Genomic DNA, 21,093 nt, shown 5'->3' on the forward strand with positions numbered 1-21,093 from the left:
TTCTGCTGTGGTAGCCGCAGTATCGTTTGGGGGGGGGGGGGGGGGGGGGGAAGGTAGTTTAGCATATAAAAGAAATAAAGCGCCTGATCTCATATTTACAACCCACAACGTGAGACAAACACGTACTGTACAGTATATCTTTTTTTCTCAACAACGGGAGCTTTAACAGAGCCTTTAATCCTTTAATAAATCCTTTAATTCGCAATTTCCTTGCATGCGTCCAAACATATTTCGGCACAAGTGTCAAAGTGCAAACTACTCCTCCCCTAAGAATTGAGTTACGGTAGGTTTGGCTCATTGACAAAATTATTATAACTGAATCCTCCCCTATTCTGCATCACTGCATTTCCTACGCTTAATTTGCAGCATATTCCAACAACCGACCCAGGGCGCTGTTGAGTTATTTTCGTTTTTGCTTTGAATCGAGTAACTGAAACAGAGAGGCGTTTTTACAAACCTCACCCACAAATATGTGAGAGTTAACCGCTAAACAGATAGAAGCGAGAATGAGACGACTGAGAACAACAGGTGTTCAAAAATGGCTCAGCAGGTATGTCTAAAATGATGCTTGCAGGATTTTAATAGCAGACTAAAGTCTTTCTTATTAACTGATTTTCTCTTCTTCTTCTTCATTTAAAAATTAATTTCAGTTAAACTCTGAAGAAGGGACCACATTAATTCCTCTACAAAAAGATGCCAGAAAGTCGAGATGTTCAATGATATCTGCATCTTTTAATTTTATCAATTCTATTATAGGATCTGGAATAATAGGTAAATATTTACTTGAGATGCCTTTAGCTTTTATCACACTGCCTTAAACAAAAGTTAACTAAATTATGTGCAAACGGTTACTTGGATGATAACCTTTGAAAGACTTCAAACTGTTATTTCTGTAAAAATATTGTTGAATAATCAGTTAGCTTTGCTCATTTCAGTGTAACAAGGAGAAGCTTTCATACTGTTCAAGCCCCACAGCTGTATCATATGACAAGCGCCTGTTGCCCTCTTTCATAAATTTAACTCTTTGTTATGCTTACACCATTAAAATGAGTAATGAAAAGACTGAAATGTGTTTGTTAAGAACCAGTGCAGATATTGTGCTGCTTCTTTACTCTGCAGTTTTTGCTTTCTGGAGATTGTAAATTTAAATTCTACACATTATCAGCTGCAGCAGTACATTTTCCTATTTATTTATTTAACCAGGTTTACCATACGCATTGAACCAGGCAGGGCTTCCCTTTGGCCTTCTTCTTTTGATAGTTGTTGGATTCATCACAGGTAAGCCTACTAAAGATGCATTTTATTTTTTATCTTTATGGGGGGAAAAACACACAAAACATGAGTCAAAACAAAAGAAACCAATACAAATAACAGATTTTTTACTTTGTCTTTCATGGAAGATTACTCAATCATTCTACTTATAAAAGGAGGAAACCTGTCAGGGACAAACAGTTATCAGTCACTTGTACACAGCGCATTTGGTTTCCCTGGATTTGTAATTTTATCTGGACTGCAGTTTCTTTATCCTTTCATTGGTAAGTTCAGTATTAAATCAAGCCTTTTAGCATGTTCTGGCTAATGCTCTGAAAAGTATTTGTTTAGTGCTGTATTCCTGTTACCGTTCATCTTTTGACTTTTGGTTAACAAAAATGAATTGGAATAATAAAATGAACTTTTCTCCTTCAGCGATGATCAGCTACAACATCACAATCGGTGACACACTGACCAAAGTCTTTCAAAGAATTCCTGGAGGTGTAGTGAAACGTGATCAAATCTCTGCCTATAAATAAGAAAACGTGTAATAAATAAACACTGACATTTATTGCATTCACATTTATTATGTTACAGTTGGCCCAGATCACATACTCGCGGAGCGTCACTTTGTGATCATATTATCAACTGTTGTTTTCACGTTACCCCTCTCGCTTTATCGAAACATAGAGCGACTTGGGAAGGTAAGTCTGGTTTTTCTATAGCATCCAGCGCATTGTGGTGATTTTAAAGTAGCTTATAAAATATTCACATGTGTTACCAGGTGTCCTTCCTGTCAATGGTGCTGACAGTTATCATCCTCATCATTGTAATCATCAGAGCAGCTACCTTTGGACCCCAAATGTATGGATGAATACTCTGTATTTTGCTAATCCACGTAGATTTTTGCTTAATTGCACTTGTGTGTGAAACATGGGGTTCTTTTTAAAATCACCTATTTATCAATTTTACAGACAAACTGATGTATGTTTGTGTTCTTTGATGACTGAATATATAAATGTACCCTCTAGCCTCCCCACAGATGATGCATGGGCATTTGCAAAGTGGAATGCGATTCAGGCAGTAGGTGTAATGTCTTTTGGTGAGTTTGTGTGCATTGAGCTTCTACTGATATTGTACATCTCTAGAACACTTTCAGTAGTACTGTATGTTACCACAAGACAAGAAAAAAAAACCAGTACAATAAAAGCACAGCATGCACGCCAGCCTTATGACATCAGGAATTTCATGAATGGGTGTGTCATTTGCTTAACACCATGAGTTTGATTGGTGGTTGAGACTTTTTTTCAGGAATTGTTAGAGACCAAACAAGTTCAGGCTTATAGATAATGGACTAATTATAAGACCAGAAACATGATAGCTTATTGCTGACTATCTTCTTGCAACATTTTTTTTCCTTTTGTAAAATTGTTGGTCATTAGACCATTACATGGCAATAACACTAAGTGATCCTCATGTATTTCAATGTTTTCCTGATCAAAAGGGAACAAAATGTATTAACTAAGCCATTACTGCTTATTCATCAGTATCCAAGTGCTAAGGCTCAGAATTTCAAAATCCATCATAGCTCTGACCTGCAACCCAGCTTTACTGTAAGAAGATCAAGCCTATTATTTTGAGACACTCAGCCACAAAAGAAAAAAATATTCTGCTACCAGAAAGCTGCATTCTTGTCAGCCTCTTTTGATGTTTTTTGTAATATGCTGGAAAGCTAGGACAAGTAAAAGTGTAACATAAATAATATGCTCAGTTTACCATTAATACCACATGTGGGAAACACCTCAAACTGTTCTTCAGCGTGGTTTTTTGTCAGCTGAACTTCAATATTCTGCTCTGTTTTTGACCTTAGCCTTCATATGCCACCACAACAGCTTTCTTATCTATGGCTCACTGGAGCAGCCCACTCTTGCTAACTGGTCTCAAGTCACTCACATCTCCGTAGGCTTAGCACTAATAATCAGTGCTGGATTTGCCGTTGCTGGCTATACAACTTTCACTGGCTACACACAAGGTACCATGTAGTACATAATGTATAGCAGGTGTCTGTGCAATTTAAATGCCACAAAAACATGTTTAATTATATCAGAATTTATGCTTTTTAGGAGACATATTTGAGAACTACTGTAGAAATGATAACCTGGCAACATTTGGTCGCTTCTGTTTTGGCATCAGTATAATAACGACATTCCCACTGGAGTGCTTTGTGACACGAGAAGTAAGTAATACTATTTGACAGGTCAATCAGAAAAAAAATAACTGTTAAATGATTACATATGTGGGGAAGTGATATTCTAAGGGTTTTAGCCACTTGCACGCAAATGCTTCAGCAAGACTTCTCAAATAGAAAGACTACAGCAACATCTTTTAAATACTTCAGCAGCTTCCTGAGTGTAATTTTGTTTTAGTTTTTAAAAATCTTTTAACAGCTGTAGAAAATGCATATATATTTAAATATATTCATTTTCTCACAAATATATTTTTCAGGTAGTATCTAATGTCATTTGCAGCCGAGATCTTTCGAAAACTGAACATGCAGCCATAACCATGCTCATAGTTGCAGTCTGCACATCAGTATCTTTGGCCTATGACTGTCTAGGAGTTGTTTTGGAACTGAATGTAAGTCTGCACTGACATAAAATTATTTATTTAGGTATCCTAATTCATTCTTCTCTTTATCTTACTGATATTATCTTCTTCCATCCAGGGTGCTCTGAGTGCCACACCTCTGATCTTCATCATCCCATCTGCCTGCTTCCTTAAGCTTTCCTCTGGCCGCTGGTTCGATGGTGAAAATTTGATACCCGCGGTGTTAATGATAATCGGCTTGTTCATCATGATCACTGGTTTGATCATGACTGGCATCTACCCACAAGGCTGTTCACATGGAGTGGAGATGTTCTACTGTGCAGATGCCAATGCCTCTAGCACTGTACCACCTGTATGAAAATAATGTGTCAAATATTTAGATGTCTTAAAAAAAAAACTTTTTTGTTTTCCTAATGTATATGGACACACTTTCCTCAATTCTGTTATATGTTTATTGGCTGCTAGGTTATTGGTGCTTTGCCTTATATTTCAGACTGTAGGGTGGAAGAGGAAGGACCCTCCATTAACATGAATTTACATTTTAGTAAAAAATCAGGTTATAAAGTTTTTTCAAACTTTTGTCATAAAAAGAAAAAGAAAAACTTTAAGGGAGAATTTTTAATGGTGGCCACAACCTAGGTGGCCGACTGTTGTTCTTGGGAATACTCATGGATAAGTGTGATATTAAGGTATTCAAATCCTTTTAGTTTTACTTTATTCTAATAAATTAATTTAAGTTATCATTATTATTATGATTATTTTAGACTTTACAGACTTTTCTTAGTACTTGTGTTTATTATATACATGGAAGGGAAATTGTTGGCTTCCGCATATTCCCGCATGATGTCGCTGTAGACAAATAAAGCGTTTATTAAAAGGAAGTAAAAAACAACAAGGCTTCTTGTGTCTGCGCTTTATTTCACTAAATGGACACAGTCGCTTGTGGATTTTATTAATAGGTGGTTGAGCTAAGTTGTTACTTTAGGTGGTAATGTCAAGTTGTCAGTTTACTCGAATGCGCTACCGTTATATGCTGAAAGCCACATTAGTACTAGGGAGCAAATGAGAGAAACGCCCCGTTTTTGCGCTTCAGTGTTGCGATGCAGCGTCAGAGATGTACGCAGAAAAGTTGGCAGAGTTGTGCACTGTATCAATAGACACACATATATGACTGCATGTGGTTCATAGGGAGGGAGGGGGAGGATAAACTACTCTAGGATGGACTGCAAAACGGAGTTATGGATCATTTATCGAGACAGTAGGACTCCACAACCAAGGTTAACTTTTTTTTTAAATACTGATGGTGATGGAAGTTTGAAGCTGCTTAGAAAACCAGCAAGGCGTGATCAGTAAAACGTTTAATTACAATGCCATCTTTTTCATTAAAAGAAAGGAGGAAACTGCATGCAAATTATAATCTGATGATCTCGTGTGGTTTTCGCCCGTATTTCAATATTTGCCGGATTGCATCACTTGAAAAAAGCAGGTTTGACTGCCAGTCTCATCCATGGAGCTCTGGTCTAAGGTATGTAGATCAGTCATTTGGATTGCCAGCTGTAATAACTGTTAATCTCAGAATTCAGACTTTTTTCTCAGAATTCTGAGAAAAGAAAAAAAGACGTGCCCACTTTTTTCCCCAGTGGCCCTGAATCTCTTCCATAGTACATCTCAGCTGAGTCACAGTTGGAAATGTTTCAACCTTTGAACTCTTTTCATTTCCAAAGTTTTACTGAGAAATTGCCTTGACCATATGTCGAGCTCATGGGAACAGTTTTGAAGGTAAAACATTCTACCTCCTCTGTCTCTGTGATGAGCCTGGTGGCATTTTTTGTTGTTGCTGTTTTTGCAAATGGTGCATGGATTAAGTTTGTTGATTTGATATTCTGTAATACAAATGTTTTCTTTTTTCTGTCCAAATTGCGGTTAAAGATGCTGTTAAGACATTATAGGACAAAATTTCATATCAGCTTTTGGTTTATAGCCTTGGAGATGGTGTCAGCTGCTTGTAATCCAGTCGCTGGAATCATAAAAAATAGCTTTTTATAGTTGGTCTTTATTTTCTTGGCATTCAGAGGCCATCTCATGAGATTTTCAGATTGAAATTAGAGGTGAGATGGAGAATTTGAGCATATGACAGTTTCCAATTCAGTCTTCCACAATAGCTATACAAAGTTTCAAGTCCTGACTTCAAGTCCCACTGTGATTTCCCCATTTGTTAAAATAGCATTCAGGCACGTTATAGTTCTAAAAAAAAATAAACAAACAAAAACAAAACAAAACAAAACAAAATACACCAAAACAAAACACAGCTCTCTCAGTCTGAATTTTATTCCATAAGTATTGTGTCATCTGAGAGCACAGCCACATTCCTTGACAATAGAGAGTAGCAGACTATCTTTCTGTGGTTTGAGTATTATTTGGAAAAATAAATTACATTACTTTATAACCTGCTGGGGTGTGGATGAAGACATGTTTCTTTTTTCTGGCTTTTTATATTTGGGGTAACTTAAGCGACTGCCTCTCACTTTTTCAAACTCAGTCATACGTGAAGATTTATGTAACCCTGAAAACTATGTGTCATTTGTTATCGAAATCCTAACCATGCCAGAATGATCAGACTGACTGTTTTTAAAGCACAGTTGTTGCTAACACATACACGTATATTATTCAATGATAGGTATCATTTTTTTCTTGCTTAAGTCTTCTATAAGCAATTAAATAACGCATTTAAGAAAAAAAAGTATTTCTAACTGTAACCATCACTTTTGTGTCATTGAATGATGCTGCTAACTGTCCAGAAATGTCATGCTGCTATCAGAAATCCCACACAGATTCTCTGTGCTCAAAAGGCAAAATTTTGGGTATGATTTAACAATATCCACCAAGCAGATGCAATACAGGATAAGAAAAATGAGCATTAGATTCAGATTCAGAATTTATTTGTCACATACAGGTTGCCCTGCAGTGAAATTAAGGCCTAGCAAGCTGTTACTGATAGTGAGCTATGGTGTGTTTTAATACTGGGCTGGATGTTTTGAGACTGAAGAAGCTAAACTAGAGAAAATGGTCTTCAGTTCAACTAAATTCAGTTTTATTCATGTAGTGCTATATCAAAACAGTTGCTTCAAGGACTTTTATTTTGCAGGTTAAACCCTAAAATAATAGAGAGAAAACCAAAAAATTAAACAACCCACTTTGAGCAACCACTTGGCAACAGTGGGACAGAATAAAATACTACTACTACTACTACTACTACTAATAATAATAATAATTATAATTTTAGCACATAGTGAGTGAAAGAGAAACAGTCAGTGCATCATGGGAAACCCCCAGCAGCCTAAGCCTATTGCAGCATAACTAAGGAAGGATTAAGGGTCACCTGATCCAGCCCTAACTATATGCTTTGTCAAAAAGGAAAGTTTAAAGCCTAATCTTAAAAGTAGAGCTAGTGTCTGTCTTCAAAATCCAAACTCGGAGCTGGTTCCACAGAAGATGTGTCTGAAAGCTAAGGGCTCTGCATCCTATTCAATACGCTGTAAGTCACGAGAAGGATTTTGAGTTCAATTCTGTATTTAACAGGAAACCAATGAAGAGAAGCCAGTATAGGAGAAATATCCTCTCTCTTTCTAGTCCCTGTCAGTACTCTTGTTGTAGCATTTTTGATCAACTGAAGGCTTTTCGGGGAGTTTTTACGACATCCTTACAATAATGTTACTGGAGGCCATTGTAATGCCATCCAAAGAAAACATCTGGTTAAGCAACATATTTCCAAGATTACTAGAGCTGAGAAAAACAACCTCAGTTTTATCTGAATTTAGAAACAGAAAATTAGAGGTCATCCAGGTCTTTAGGTCCCCAAGATCTTTTTAATATATTTTTAAGACATTTTAGTAGTTTAACTAATTTGTGTGTGTCTTCTGGCTTTATAGACAGAAAAAGTTGGGTATCATCTGCATGTATAATGTAAATAGAATTGGTCCTAGCATGGAACCCTGTGGAACTCCATAATCAATCTTAGTGTGTGAAGAGGACTCCCTATTTACACAAACAAACGTGAGTCTATTAGATAGATATGATTCAAACCACTGCAGCACAGTACCTTTAATAATTAGAGCATGCTCTAATTGCTGTAATAAAATATTATGGTCAACAGTATCAAACGCTGCACTGAGGTAGCAGGACAAGCACAGAGATGAGTCCACTCATAGAGGCCATAGGAAGTACATTTGTAACCTTCACTAAAGCTTTTTCTGTACTCTGATGAGTAGTGAAACCTGACCGAAACTTTTCAACAACCATTCCTCTCCAAATGATCACTATAAACTACTCTTAAAACTACTTAAAACTTAGTTAAAACTACTCTCTCGATTTTTGAGATAAAAGGAAGGGGATTCGCCTGTAATTAGTTAGTAAGACAAATTACCTGAAGGAAAGGTATCTAATAGACACACTGATGGCTTGGAGAAGGATCAATTGGAGAGAAAGACATGGAGAGAAAGCACTTTCATAAAGAAAATTTTGAGGAAGCATGGTTGTGTGGTGATTAGCACTGTTGCCTCACAGCAAGAAGGTTGATCCCACCACTCAGCTATATCAAATTTGTGGTTGATCCCACCACCTAGCCTAGCCCCCACAACCCTGACAAGGATGGACTTTCATAAAGGCATCTAGTTTAATGAAATATATTACTCCACTGCTGTAATCCATTATTGTAAACGTAAATGTTATTAAGACATGATCAGATGGTTTTTAGGGAACACTATTAAATGTTCAGTTTCTGTACTATATAACAGAAGAAGATCCAGAGTGTGATTAAAGTTTAGGTGGAGTTTTTTTAACATTTTGAGAAAAGTTAATTGAGTCCAATAATAGATTAAATGCTGCTTTGAGGATGTTACTTTCAGCATCTATATGGGTTAAAATCATCTTCAATTATTATTTTATCTGAAATCAGAAATCAGATGGATTTTGAGTTTTCCAATTAGAGTGGACAAGACTAAGAGTTAGTCTTTCAAATCAATTAAAACTCTGTTTGAGTCTATGGTTGATTAATTGTTGAGGTCCTGGGTCTTCATCCTCATCATTGAAAGAGTGTCCACGTTACATCCAAGATGAACAGAATCAATTTTTTGGGATTTCCTTACCTGGATGATTGAGCATGCATCAAGACCTTTGAGCTCAGAGGTTGTAGTAATTGCTCAATTTTTTTTCTGGAGTATCAGTTTTTCCTTGTCTTCCCTCCACTATCTCCACCATTTCTGTCTCCTGTCATGTGCCAATATTGGTCTGGTGTCTGTGTGTCCTGTTGGTGTTGCTGTCAGTGTCGCTATCTGGTTTCCCTGTTATTTGTGTCAAATTTATATCTATTAGTTACTTTCTGTTTTATTTTGATAGTCCCTTATCTCGTGTGCGTTACTTCTCTGCCTGTGCTTCAAGGATTCTGGTAATTTGCCTGACTTGGGGGTGTTGACTTATTGATTTCTTCTATGAAGAAGAAATTGATTTATTCTATTTATTCTAATAATTGATTTATTCTATGAAGCAGAATAAATCATTTAACTGAATAATAAATAATGGATTAACAGGGACTTAGAGGAGAGAGACCTCATTTTTAATAATACACATTTAGTTATTTTATTCTTTGGGAAAGCTGAGGATGCTATATTGTATATTTACATTGTGTTTTTGTGATTTGTATTTTCTTGAATATTTTTTTGATATGTTTAAATTATTATTTTTTTGCTTATTTTTGGTTTGTTTTTTTTGGTGGTGTGGGAGCAGAGGGATAACAGGAGGAGAAAAGCTGAAGAGAAGCATCTCTGGTTCATCCAGGAAACAGAAGAATGACTTGTCTTTGTTACCAGACAGATTCCAATGCAATAACTGTATGTACCAGTGAAACCTTTCAGTAAATATTCATGTATGGTTTTTAATTTTTTTTTGTCCTTAAACACCTCATGGTTGTCTATTTATACAACACTGAAGTTCAAACTAGCCTGTTTAAATTTACAGTAGTGTGTGGATTAGGGTTGCCAACTCCCTGAGAAATAAATAAGGGACACCTCGTGGCCAGGGCCGGGCGACCCAGTTGTCTTCACCCTTCCCAGTGTGGTGAATTTTTTAGCTCTTTTTTTGTGTGTGAAATTATTTTTTTTAACCATTTGACTTGAATTTGATTTAAGTAGATGCGTATCCTTTGTGATATCAACACATGGGAAACAAAAATCATTTAGCCATTTATTTTTAGCTCAAAATGACAACATTAACACAATAAAACAGGTCTCTTTCTTAAACAGAAGCCTGTCATGCTTAACTTTTGATAATAAAAGTAAATCTTTCTTTAAAAGAACTCTGTCCTGCTTAACTTAAAATTATATAAATTAATAGAAAATAATAGAAAGAAAAATATTCTTGTAACAGTGCACATTTAGTGCATTTAGTGCAATTGGCTTCAGCAGAGGCATTATTTCAGCTTTTGCTCCCGTTTGTAAACCCACTTGTTCCCATGATTACGCATCATAACTCATCATCATTATTCATCTATGTATTACTTTTATGTATTACTCATCTATTTGTTGTAATCATCTATCCTTGCAGTTGTTTATTACACAAAATAAATTATATTATCACACTTCTGGCCACATAGCGCTGATATTCACTGCACATGCCCATTTTAACCTTAACCAGAGGGTTTAAAAACAAACAAACCAGTGTTTACCATATCTGGTTCTGCCGTGGCCTGGTAGACAAAAATTGGTTAAGGGTTCCCCGAGCTTTCACGCCCCTCATGTTCTTCATGTGCCCACCATTAGAAGCATGCCTATGGAAAAAGTGCGCCGGCACACAGCGCAGTGCGCTTTATAGGTGTTATCGTGAACTTTTCCAGCCAGGTGTTTTCCTTTTCCCATTCTTCCCTGCACTTTTGCAGCCTTTTTTTCTTTCTCTGAGAGGCACAAACATTGCTGGTCTAATGCCTGGCTCACACTGTGCGATTTTTGGCCCATTTTGAGCCGATTTTTGAGTCGTGATCGGCCCGATTTTGGCCTTCATCGTGCATAGTGTAGTATACGTGGGGTAACGAGAAGCGATTAACACCTCACGACCAGCTCCCGATCATCAATCGCTCGTGAGGGTGTCACCGCAGCCGCTCACACTGCTCACGCGCAAACACGTAAACGTCGGTGAAAAAGACGGAGCAGCACGGCTGTGCAGTGTGTGATCTGGACACAAGCGATGGAGGCACAACTTGTAGAACTTTGGAAAGCTCATCCGAGCCTTTTCGATGTGGCATCACCAAATTATCACGACCACAACAACCGTGAAAATAGTTGGATTTACATTGCTGCTCAATCACAGCTGCCTGATCATGTTTGTCATTAGTAATTTAGCAATGTTGATGGCGGTGTGTGTCTGTGTGAGTGAAAGACAGAGAGGGAGAGCGAGCGACAGATTTTCTGTTATGACCTTCATTTTATGGAGGCACAGTGTGACTCAGGTCGCATCAGAGCATCGGGCGGTATAGTGTGAGACCCTGCATCGTGACCTACGAACTTATAACCCATGCGAGCCAATCGTGCAGTTTGAAAATCGCAGTGTTTGCCCAGCTTCAGGTGTACTGTCGTCTAAGACTTGCACCGCAGTGTCGGCGTTTATTTCCCTGTTGGCCATGCTTTTTGTTGTGGTCATCTGTTGTCTTCCGGTATTTTCTCCGCAAGCGACCTTTCCTCAACCAATGAGATGAGCGGTAATCTGAATTGTCATACTCGAATTGTCATAAGTGTGCTGTCAGCTCATTGGTCACAAAGCAGGGGCGGGGCTGGGAATTATGGTTTCAAACAAAGCGTTAATTACATTAAAACTTATAGACTACTTTTGATTCTCACTGTATTACGGGACAAAGTGCGTCCCTTATTAGCTCAATACGGGACGTGTACTTTTGTTTCTAAATACGGGACGATTCCGTTTTTTAAGGGACGGTTGGCAACCCTAGTGTGGATCCTGCCTGTATAATGGCTATCCGGTCGTTAAGTCTGACGTCACTAGTCGTGTCTGGGCCTAAACTCCGCTGCAGGTCCATATATCAAACTATCACTATGGCATTACTGAGAGTTGAAAAACTGTCTAAAGTCTTTCATCTTTAATAAAATGATCAGCGTTCTGCTCTACCAGGTGTAACAATTGAGTTTAACATCCAGGCATCCATGAAAATGGAATTTATGACATTTAACGGAGTTAGCAGGAAGTTAGCTCGCTAGCTTCTATCTAAATACAATATAGCATGTCCTGACTGCGGGGTTTTGGAAACAAATTAAAACGTACAGCTCTGTTATCACTTCCAACATAAATGAAGACAGAAAACTAAACAGCAGTGAAGTTTGTAGGGTTACTGAAGTTTGGCTAGCTGATATATAATGATGTGCTACGTGACCGCTAGCGACACAGCTATGTTAGCATAATATAAACAAGCTAACTTTTTTTCCACTCGATAAAAGTTAATGTGAGTGTTCTCGGTGGTCAGGAACAAATGTAACCATATGGCAGGATGCTGTAAAAGGACCAAACTTCAGCCAGGAGAACAACTGATATAATCCATCCACAATACGAGGTTAGTCATTCATATACTGCTGCATGGGCTGGGCTGCAGTTACATCCTAAGGTTTTAAAAACTGAGCTTAAATAAATGATTAGCGGTAATAAAAGCCGAGGGAGGTCAACAGTGATCACTGACTGTTTTAAGAGCTTTTTGAGATTAAATAGAAGAAAATACAAAACATTAAACATGTTAACAACACAAAAGCCATATTAAATGCAGACTACTTTAGGCCCGGAAGTAGGATTTGTCACGTCAGCGCTTCTTTATGTCTGTTATACTACAGTATATACACCCATATACCCACTCTCAGCCTGTAACATTAAAAATGAACTTATATGAATTAGGCCTTTGTGCATTCTTAATAGAAACTTTTACAAGTTTTCCATCAACATTCAGACATTTTATGTAATAGAAAAATGGACTGCCTTGATTTATGTGACCTGCATTATCAGTCTTGTTTTATGAGATACAGAAAATCCCAACAAATCCCAACAAGCATGAGTTTAGTTTAATAAGCTGCTTACACAGTTATTTGCCAGTGACAGACTTAAACTGGTACTAGGACAACAAAAAGCAGGTATAAAATGGGAAAGTTGCATACCTTGTCAAATTACTCTCAAGTGCACTATTACTATGCATATTTTTGCCATGTACCCATGCGTACTCCTATTGAAGCACTGGTTCCTGTGTTTACTTTTGTCTAATGTCAGACTGCTAGAGTGAACTAATATTGTAGTAAAGCTTATCATCTTCTAACATACACCGTACCAACTTACTGAACCACAGCATGACACAAACAAGCATGTAAACAATTTCAGTGAGGGCATTCACACTGACACTGACCAGAAAGTTGACATTTTATGTGGTTCTTCCAGCTGTAGTGAATGCTTTTGTAAAAACTGCAGTTAAACATACACATTTACTTCATATTGTATAGAGCCTTTAATTGTTAAATGTATACATGTTTAGCAATAGTCTAAATTTTAGATAGCTGGAACACAGGAATGCCAACAATTTAAAAAATGATCTAACAATTTGAAAAGTATTTTTCTAGGGTTTCTGCTCTGACACTGATAATCAAAGATAATCAACAAACTCGGCTTGGATTTGTTTTTTTACTACAAGGAAAGTTTCTGTAACGTGTAAAAAAAACCTCAGCCTCCTCATGACAATTTTGCACCTGATGGACTGGGACAAATCATGGCACACACTCTGGCATGCATAATCATTGCCATTAGTTTTCTTTTGAAGTAGTGATTTTTGGTGGAAAGCCTATACCTGAAGATAGAACCATTTTGAAAGAGTAAAAAAAAGAAAAATAAATATAGAAAGAAAATTAACCAAATCGTGATTTTTCTTTAGTGATAACATACAACCTTTTCCCCCTGCTTGAGTAATATAACAATCAGTGGTTTAAAAACAATTGGAGAAAATTATTTAGAATTTCAGGAGCAGAATCACACCTGAAATACGCCCTTTCTGGTTCTTTGGCTATATATGACCGTCCTGTACTACAAGCTGTTTATTCTCACTTTTGTTTGATATGTGGAGCACCTTCACATCCTGCTTCATCCAGCTCCAGCCGCTCCTCCAAAAATTCAAACCCACACAATCTTTTGCGAGCATTCATTTGCGACATGGCATAGATAGTAAGGGTAGACTCGTCATTCAACTAGGAGACTGCACAGTTTGCAATTATTTCAATGACTTCACAAGTTCCATGTCTGTGCCGCTACCTGGACTCCTGCTCATTCTACAGACGCTGTCATTCCTGCCCAGCATGCCCACACAACCCCACTGACCCTCAACATCATCTGGTTGCAGGTTTCTCTGGCCATGGGAAAACCCAGTGGCATTAATTTCCTCCTCCAAAAGCATTTTCTTGCTCCTCTTGTAAACAAATAGTTCTCCCCCCCCCTTCCTTTTAGGACACCTGAACTTTACCCTGTGCATAACTCCTCAAGGTCTCCCTTCATTTCTCACTTTCATCATTTCAATTTTTGACACAATCATTCTGGATAGCTTGTCCAAGCTGAAATTTGGTTCTGGCAATATCTGCTGGCCATCTCAATTGGTTATTTTCTTTTTCTTATATGATTATCAGCTTTCCCACTTGACGACATTTAGCTCTTACCCCTACTCCTAGTTCTCTGGGTTAGCATATCATGGGGTTGTCATGGAAGGTGGTTCTCCTGTAATTGTTCTTCCAAATTCAACCAGTGTTTACAAAACTGCTTATTGTCACCTTGATTGTTTTATGAAATCTACACAGTAGTCATCAAAATGACGCAAAATGAAGTAAACTACCCAGCCAGGTAATCCCGATTTCATATCCTATTTCAAGATAGACTCAGCCCTAAGGATTTACTAGCCTTTGATCCATTACTTTCAGCTTTAAGTTCTGTCATCATCGGGAATACTTCGGATCTCTTCTCCAGTTATTCTTTCTGCATTTCTGCCATTAGATCCACTTCAGTCAGTGAAATCACAGATCACCAGTTTGAGGTCATGAGGTCAATCTACCAATCATATATTTGCAACCATTTTTTACATTTGCAACACACATTTTCATCACTGCTTCCTGGGGATTCCTTCTTTGGGGATCTGCCTAGCCCAGGAGCTGCAGCCAGTCTCTTCTGGGGCCTTCCCCAAGCAGCAGCCTCAATTGATTTCCACTAGAAATGCTGTCATATCTAAATGAGGATGCAGTCCCAGCTAGTGAATTGGAGATAATTTATCTGCATTTTGAAGTGGGGACAAACACTCCCCTTCTAGTTCTCTGTATACAACTATATATGCCCTGCACTACAAGCTGTTTGTAGTGCATCATCATCATTTGTCTCTCATTATTACATTGGGAAATGCCTGGCTGGAAAGCCACCATTCTTCTCTGAGGCCTTCCCCAAGCCTTAGCCTTAACTGTTGCTCTGCCATCTGCAATTATCTATTGGGAATGCTGTCAGACCTAAGTCAGGATCCATTTAGGTTAGTCAGGTCACAGCTAGTGAATTAAAGACACCAGGTAGCAAAATTAGCTTCAATACAAGTTAAAGGATTAACTTATATGCGTTTCATAACACTTTAAGTAATGATGCCCATCCTTAGCAGACATAAGGGATCCTTGCTCCTTAATCCTTCCAAGCGAGTCATACTATAGCCTAAATGACACTTGTCTATTCTCTAAGATAAAAAAAAATTACAGTCAGTTTGAAATAGCAGATATCCATATTAAAAAAGAGACTCCAGTGGATATCATGATCACTGTGAAAGGTTGTAAACATTTTGCATTCACTACAGTGTCTTTGGTGTAGCACAGATTTCCTTTTATATATCTTGTTCTTTGACATCTTTGTTCACAAATTCCTTTTCACTTTTGTCTTTTTCATATTTGTTTTTTCTATTTGTTATTTCTATTTTCTATTTCTATTTCTACATGAACGCTGAGAGGCCGCAGAAAGTGTCAGTTTGCTTTTATCGGCACTGGAAGTTTTTCTTAAAGTTTGTCTGTGTCATCCTTTTCCATGTTAATGAGCTTTTCATCCTTTTGATTGTTATTACTTGATGTCTCATGGAGTCTTGTGTCTTTTCTTAGACTTTCCCGTACATACTTCCGAAATGCTCTCTGGATCACAACAACTGAAACAGCCTCTTGTCTGCGCCGGATGGTGGTACTGATGGGTTCGTAGGACACCTTTGAAAGATTCGAAGCCATGAAGCGCTCTTCCATTTGCTCCTTTAGAATGTCCATTTCTCCACCCTCGCCTAGAACACGCTTTGTGAATGCAAACAGGATGTCTAGGCAGTGAATGCGGTCACCACTCACGATGGGTAAGTCCATAGAGATCAGGTCAAACTTGTTAGGCTTGGCTATGCGCAATGGTGGTTCCAGATTATCTGCAAATTCTGAAAGCTTTTTATACTCAATGAACTGTGTTGCATGAGGATCAAACCTTTCCCAGACCTCATAAAACATTTCAAAATCATCCTCACTCAGTGGGTCAGCGCTCTCTTCAGTAGCTACACCAAAGTTTTCCAGGATGACTGCAATGTACATATTCACCACAATAAGGAAAGAGATAATGATATAGCTCACAAAGAAGATAATTCCCACTGCAGGATTCCCACAGTTTCCTTTAAAAGTACTACCAGGATTCTCCATCTCAGGGTCACAGTCATCTCCATTTGTGTTGAGAATGGGATATAGTAGGGTATCCCATCCAGCTGAGGTGGTGATTTGGAACAGACAGATCATGCTGTTTGCAAAAGTCTCAAAATTGAAAAGATCATCAATACCTTTTTCCTTCTTGACATATGCAAAGTTTGACATGCCAATGATGGCATAGATAAACATCACCAAGAAGAGTAAGAGACCAATGTTGAACAAGGCAGGAAGTGACATCATCAAGGCAAACAAGAGTGTGCGGATCCTTTTGGCTCTTTTAACGAGGCGGAGGACGCGGCCAATCCGTGCCAGTCGGATGACTCTGAACAAGGTTGGTGAAAGAAAGTATTTTTCTATTATCTCAGTAAGAAACAAACCTAAAGAAAGAAATGAAATGATTAAACACTGAATGACAGATTACTGCTATATTAAAAACTTGTCAGAGATAAACTGTAAATAGATGTGAGTCATACCGATGATTGACAGAATAACAACGATGAAATCAAATATATTCCAGCCATTCATGAAAAAGTAGTGCCGGAGCGAGACCATCTTCAATAAGCACTCTCCAGTGAACACGACAATGAATACCACATTTATATAGTAGAGAACCTTTTTCTTGTAGTCTGATTGTTTATCAGTTTCCACCATCATAGCAATCATATTAAGTGATATTAGAACCATGATCACAATATCAAAAGATTTCTTGGTTGTAAAATCAAAAATATATCCTAGAATCTTGTTCTGAAACAGATAGACATGGGTAAAATAAACAAGAATACATTTTAGAAGAAAAACAATAAGATTTTTAATTCATATTGAATGCAGTCAAAGTTTGACTCGCATACTGATGGTCTAGGGATCGGTTTTTGTGGTTTCTTTGATGCCAGTTTTTTCATGGCATTGTAGTATTTCTTTTGTTCTTCAGTCATAAAGATGTCTTGACCTCCTAAGTAAAGAAAACATGATAGGCACATTAAATCACTTAAATCAAAAAAGAGAAAATACCAATTCTTTTTTTTACAAAGAGGTTTGATACTTATCTTTTTCCTTTGCTGATTGAAGTTGTCAATAACAACACCAGTGAAAAGATTGAGTGTGAAAAATGCTCCAAATATGATGAAAACAACAAAATAACAGTACATATATAGGTTGACCTCATAGTCTGGTTGTTCTTCTGGCTACAATGATAACAAAAAAACAAGACATTAAAAAAGAGACGTCCTTTAGATCACTATTCTGGCCAAGCGGATGTGTGCCTTAAGTGATTTAATTTTACAGGAAACTTTGCCTTGGTGGTATTTGCTTACTTAGCACTGTGTATACAGTGCATAAAATATTCTGTCTTCCTAGTCCCTGTCAGTATCTGTCAAAAACTTGAGCTGCAGCATTTTGAATCAACTAAAGGCTTTTCAGGGAGTTTTTAGAACATCCTGATGATAATAAATCACAGTGGTACATCCTAGAGGTAATGAATGCATAAACTAGTTTTGGATGTCTGTAATTTTTAGAGATATTGCGCAAATGAAAAAAGCAGTCCTACATATTTGTTTAATATGTGCATTGCCTGTCCAAAAATGACTTCGAGATTCCTCACAATGTTATTGGAGGCCACCGTAATGCCATCCAGAGTTAACATTTGGTTAGACACCATATTTCTAAGATTATTAGGGCCGTAGAATAACCTGTTTTATCTGAATTTAGAAGCAGGAAATTACAGTAGAGGTCCTCCAGATCTTTAAGATAAAGCTAACTCTTGCTCATGTTAGACCAACCCTTCACTTCAAAAAATATATTTTACATTGTTACAAATTTTTCATCAGAAATGTGTCACCGCCTCAGCAAAAGAAAGTGTAATATGATTTTAATAAAACATTGACATTTTACAGGAGTTAAAGCATTTATATGGTGAGATATAAAAATAACCACCTTGGTTTGAGAATCAACAGCGGCATACATGATGTCCATCCAACCCTTAAATGTAGCCTATAGAAAAAAATACAGCAAGTGACAACGGTAGAAAAACATGTTCTTCTATTACAAAATTTGCAACAAAATACTGATTTACTTACTACTTGCAACAGTGCAAGGTAACCCATGCCAACATGATCAAAGTTGACCTTAAGATTCATCACTCGAGCTCTTCCATTTTCCATTTGCCGACAGTCTGTCATATTTTTCACTTCTGATACCAGGAAATTTTTATTTGTGGTTGTGTTGACACAATAGTAGAACTTTCCTGCAAATAAGTTGACTCCAATGATACTGAAGATCAGCCAGAAGATGAGGCATACCAGCAGCACATTGAAGATGGAGGGAATGGCTGCCATTAGGGAATTGACAACCACCTGCACATCAATACACAAATCACATAACATAACATATCTGTACAGCAGACAGAGATCACAGAATTCTAAACTGATGCATGATATTGTACACTGTGGTAATGGTTAAAAATAAATTAATAAATAAAAAAATAAGAAAAAACACATTTTTAAGTGCCATTGCGTTGGGCTGCAACTAAAGTTTATTTTGGTAGTTGACAAATCTGCCATTTTTTCTTAGATTTGTCAAATAGTTAACGGTTACTTTAATAACTCCTGTCTCCACTTTCTGTGAGCTAACCTCCTGTTCTAGGCTCCAGTACCTCACCTGCTCACGTCTGACAACCTGTGAATATTACCCTGCTGTCTTGTCCATTTATGTGGTATTGGTATATGACAAGTCAACAATAAAATTCCACGTAGATGAATTTTATTGTCAACATCACTGATGACGTGGGGCTGCACGGCATCAATGGGTTAGCGCGGTTAGCTAGTTATGTGCGTGCAGTCCCACGCACGGGGCAATCTCGATAAGGGAGATTTGTGATTACTTCATATCATATCTTCATATGATAAGAACCACAAAGTGCTTCACAATAATATAAAACACATGTACATAAAACAACACAATCGAATCTGCAGCACAACTCTAGTAGAAAGCCATTCTGAGGTTTTGAGCTTTTAGCTGCTGTCTGAAAGAATAAATAAAATCAAGGCAACTTTAAGATGGAGGCAAAGCAATCCACAACCTGGGGGCTGGTGTTCTAAAAGATCAATCTCCTCTGGTCTTAAAACTACTAACAGCCTTTGATGATCTCAGGCTGCAAGGGAGAGCATGGGGTTCTATAAGATCCGAGATGTAGGTAGGATTGACTGAGAGCTTTAAAAGTCAGTACTAAAATTTTGAGGTGAATTCTAAAATGTACTAGAAGCCAGTGTAATGGGAATAAAACCGGTGTAATGTGCTCTGTATTTTTGTGTCTTTGTTAAGAGCTTTGCAGCAGAATTCTGGACTGATTGGAGACGGTTAGGATTCTTTTTGTTCAAACAAAGACAAAAGGCTGTTACAATAATCTAACCGAGATGAAATAAAAGCACGAATCAGTATTTCCAATTCAGATTTAGACAACAATGTTGTCCTTGTAATCCTTAGTTGAAAAAGGCAGTTCCTAATTAGCTGCTTGAGAGTGTTGCTCTAGCGACATCGCAGAATCAAAAATAACATCAAGGTACCTGAGGCTCGGCTGAACAGAGGAGCCAAGAGAACCAAGATGCTGCTTGATTACAGATATTTGGCTGTCGGGAGCAATAATTACCGTTTCTGACTTCTCTGAGTGCAGCCGCAAGTAGTTGTCACAAAGCCATTGTTCAATGGAAGCTAAACATTTTATTAAAGAGAACAACTTTTGGACTTCCATTGGCTTAAAAGAGCAGCAGAGCTGAATATCATCAGTCTAGAAGTGATAAGACACATCAGGGAACTGCCTAATTATAAGTCCTAGAGGTAACATGCACAGGAGAAAAAGAATAGGTCCCAGAACTGAACCCTGCGGTACTCCACACGTCAGATGTGACATAAACGGATTTGCACAAAAGTTAAAAGATCCATTGGAGAGGTATGACTGAAACCACTCCAGAGCCACAATTTTAGCTTAGAGATAAGCCTGTAATTCTTAAGCTGTGTTAGATTTGAACTGCTGTTTTTTAATATTGGCTCAACAACAGCATACTTACAGAACCTACGCACCACACCTGTTAAAAGAGAGGTGTTGCATATCTCTACAACAGAGGGGCCAATGGCAGAGAGAACATTTTGAAAACAGTCCAGCAGGTAGAATGTCATATGGACAAGTGGTGATTTTCATTTTATCCAGCAGAAGTGAAAGATCATGTATGGTCATTGGGTTAAACACTGACAGTGAATGAGGGGGAGGTGGACCAGAGACACAAACAGATGGTATTGAAGGACAAACGCTCATTTGGACATTATTAACTTTATCCACAAACAAATTTAGAAAGTCATTACTGTCAGATATAGAAGACATGGCTACTGGGGGGACCATGGGGGAAACAACAGAGCTTATGGTTTCGAACAGTATCTTGAGATTTCTCTTGTTTGATGAGATTAGCTGAGAAAAAATCCAGAAATTGATGAC

The 21,093-nt window shown here is 37.7% G+C and overlaps 1 protein-coding gene, 1 long non-coding RNA gene and 1 pseudogene across 3 annotated transcripts; 1 reads left to right on the top strand and 2 right to left on the bottom strand.

Annotated features, from left to right (window-relative positions):
* The first annotated feature begins 71 nt into the window (after positions 1-71).
* Positions 72-4,763, top strand: slc38a11 (solute carrier family 38 member 11). Of its 2 annotated transcripts, XM_085134780.1 has the most exons (12): positions 77-550; positions 651-771; positions 1,204-1,278; positions 1,401-1,535; positions 1,687-1,752; positions 1,849-1,955; positions 2,036-2,115; positions 2,283-2,353; positions 3,122-3,283; positions 3,375-3,487; positions 3,757-3,888; positions 3,977-4,763. In XM_085134780.1, the coding sequence occupies exons 1-12, from the start codon at positions 539-541 to the stop codon at positions 4,214-4,216; spliced, it is 1,314 nt and encodes a 437-aa protein (XP_084990906.1). In that variant the 5' UTR covers positions 77-538; the 3' UTR covers positions 4,217-4,763. The 2 variants fall into 2 exon arrangements, with proteins under 2 accessions (XP_084990907.1, XP_084990906.1); XM_085134781.1 differs by lacking the exon at positions 1,401-1,535 and having other exon boundaries at positions 72-550.
* A 9,627-nt stretch (positions 4,764-14,390) lies between these two features.
* On the bottom strand, positions 14,391-17,619 carry LOC146500740 (sodium channel protein type 2 subunit alpha pseudogene; annotated as a pseudogene).
* A 40-nt stretch (positions 17,620-17,659) lies between these two features.
* Positions 17,660-19,399, bottom strand: LOC146500741 (uncharacterized). The gene is made up of 3 exons (XR_014869730.1): positions 18,686-19,399; positions 18,543-18,599; positions 17,660-17,794 (listed from the first exon to the last, which is right to left on the bottom strand). It is a non-coding gene; the product is annotated as an uncharacterized LOC146500741 (long non-coding RNA).
* Positions 19,400-21,093: the final 1,694 nt, after the last annotated feature.

Source organism: Neolamprologus multifasciatus, chromosome 16, assembly GCF_963576455.1.
Source record: "Neolamprologus multifasciatus chromosome 16, fNeoMul1.2, whole genome shotgun sequence".
NCBI classification, from domain to species: domain Eukaryota; kingdom Metazoa; phylum Chordata; class Actinopteri; order Cichliformes; family Cichlidae; genus Neolamprologus; species Neolamprologus multifasciatus.

Excerpts from the sequence above, each read along its gene's own strand:
- slc38a11 (XM_085134780.1), top strand. Across the intron at positions 1,536-1,686 it reads GTTTCTTTATCCTTTCATTG|CGATGATCAGCTACAACATC; the intron begins GTAAGTTCAGTA and ends TTTCTCCTTCAG. Across the intron at positions 1,956-2,035 it reads ACATAGAGCGACTTGGGAAG|GTGTCCTTCCTGTCAATGGT; the intron begins GTAAGTCTGGTT and ends ATGTGTTACCAG.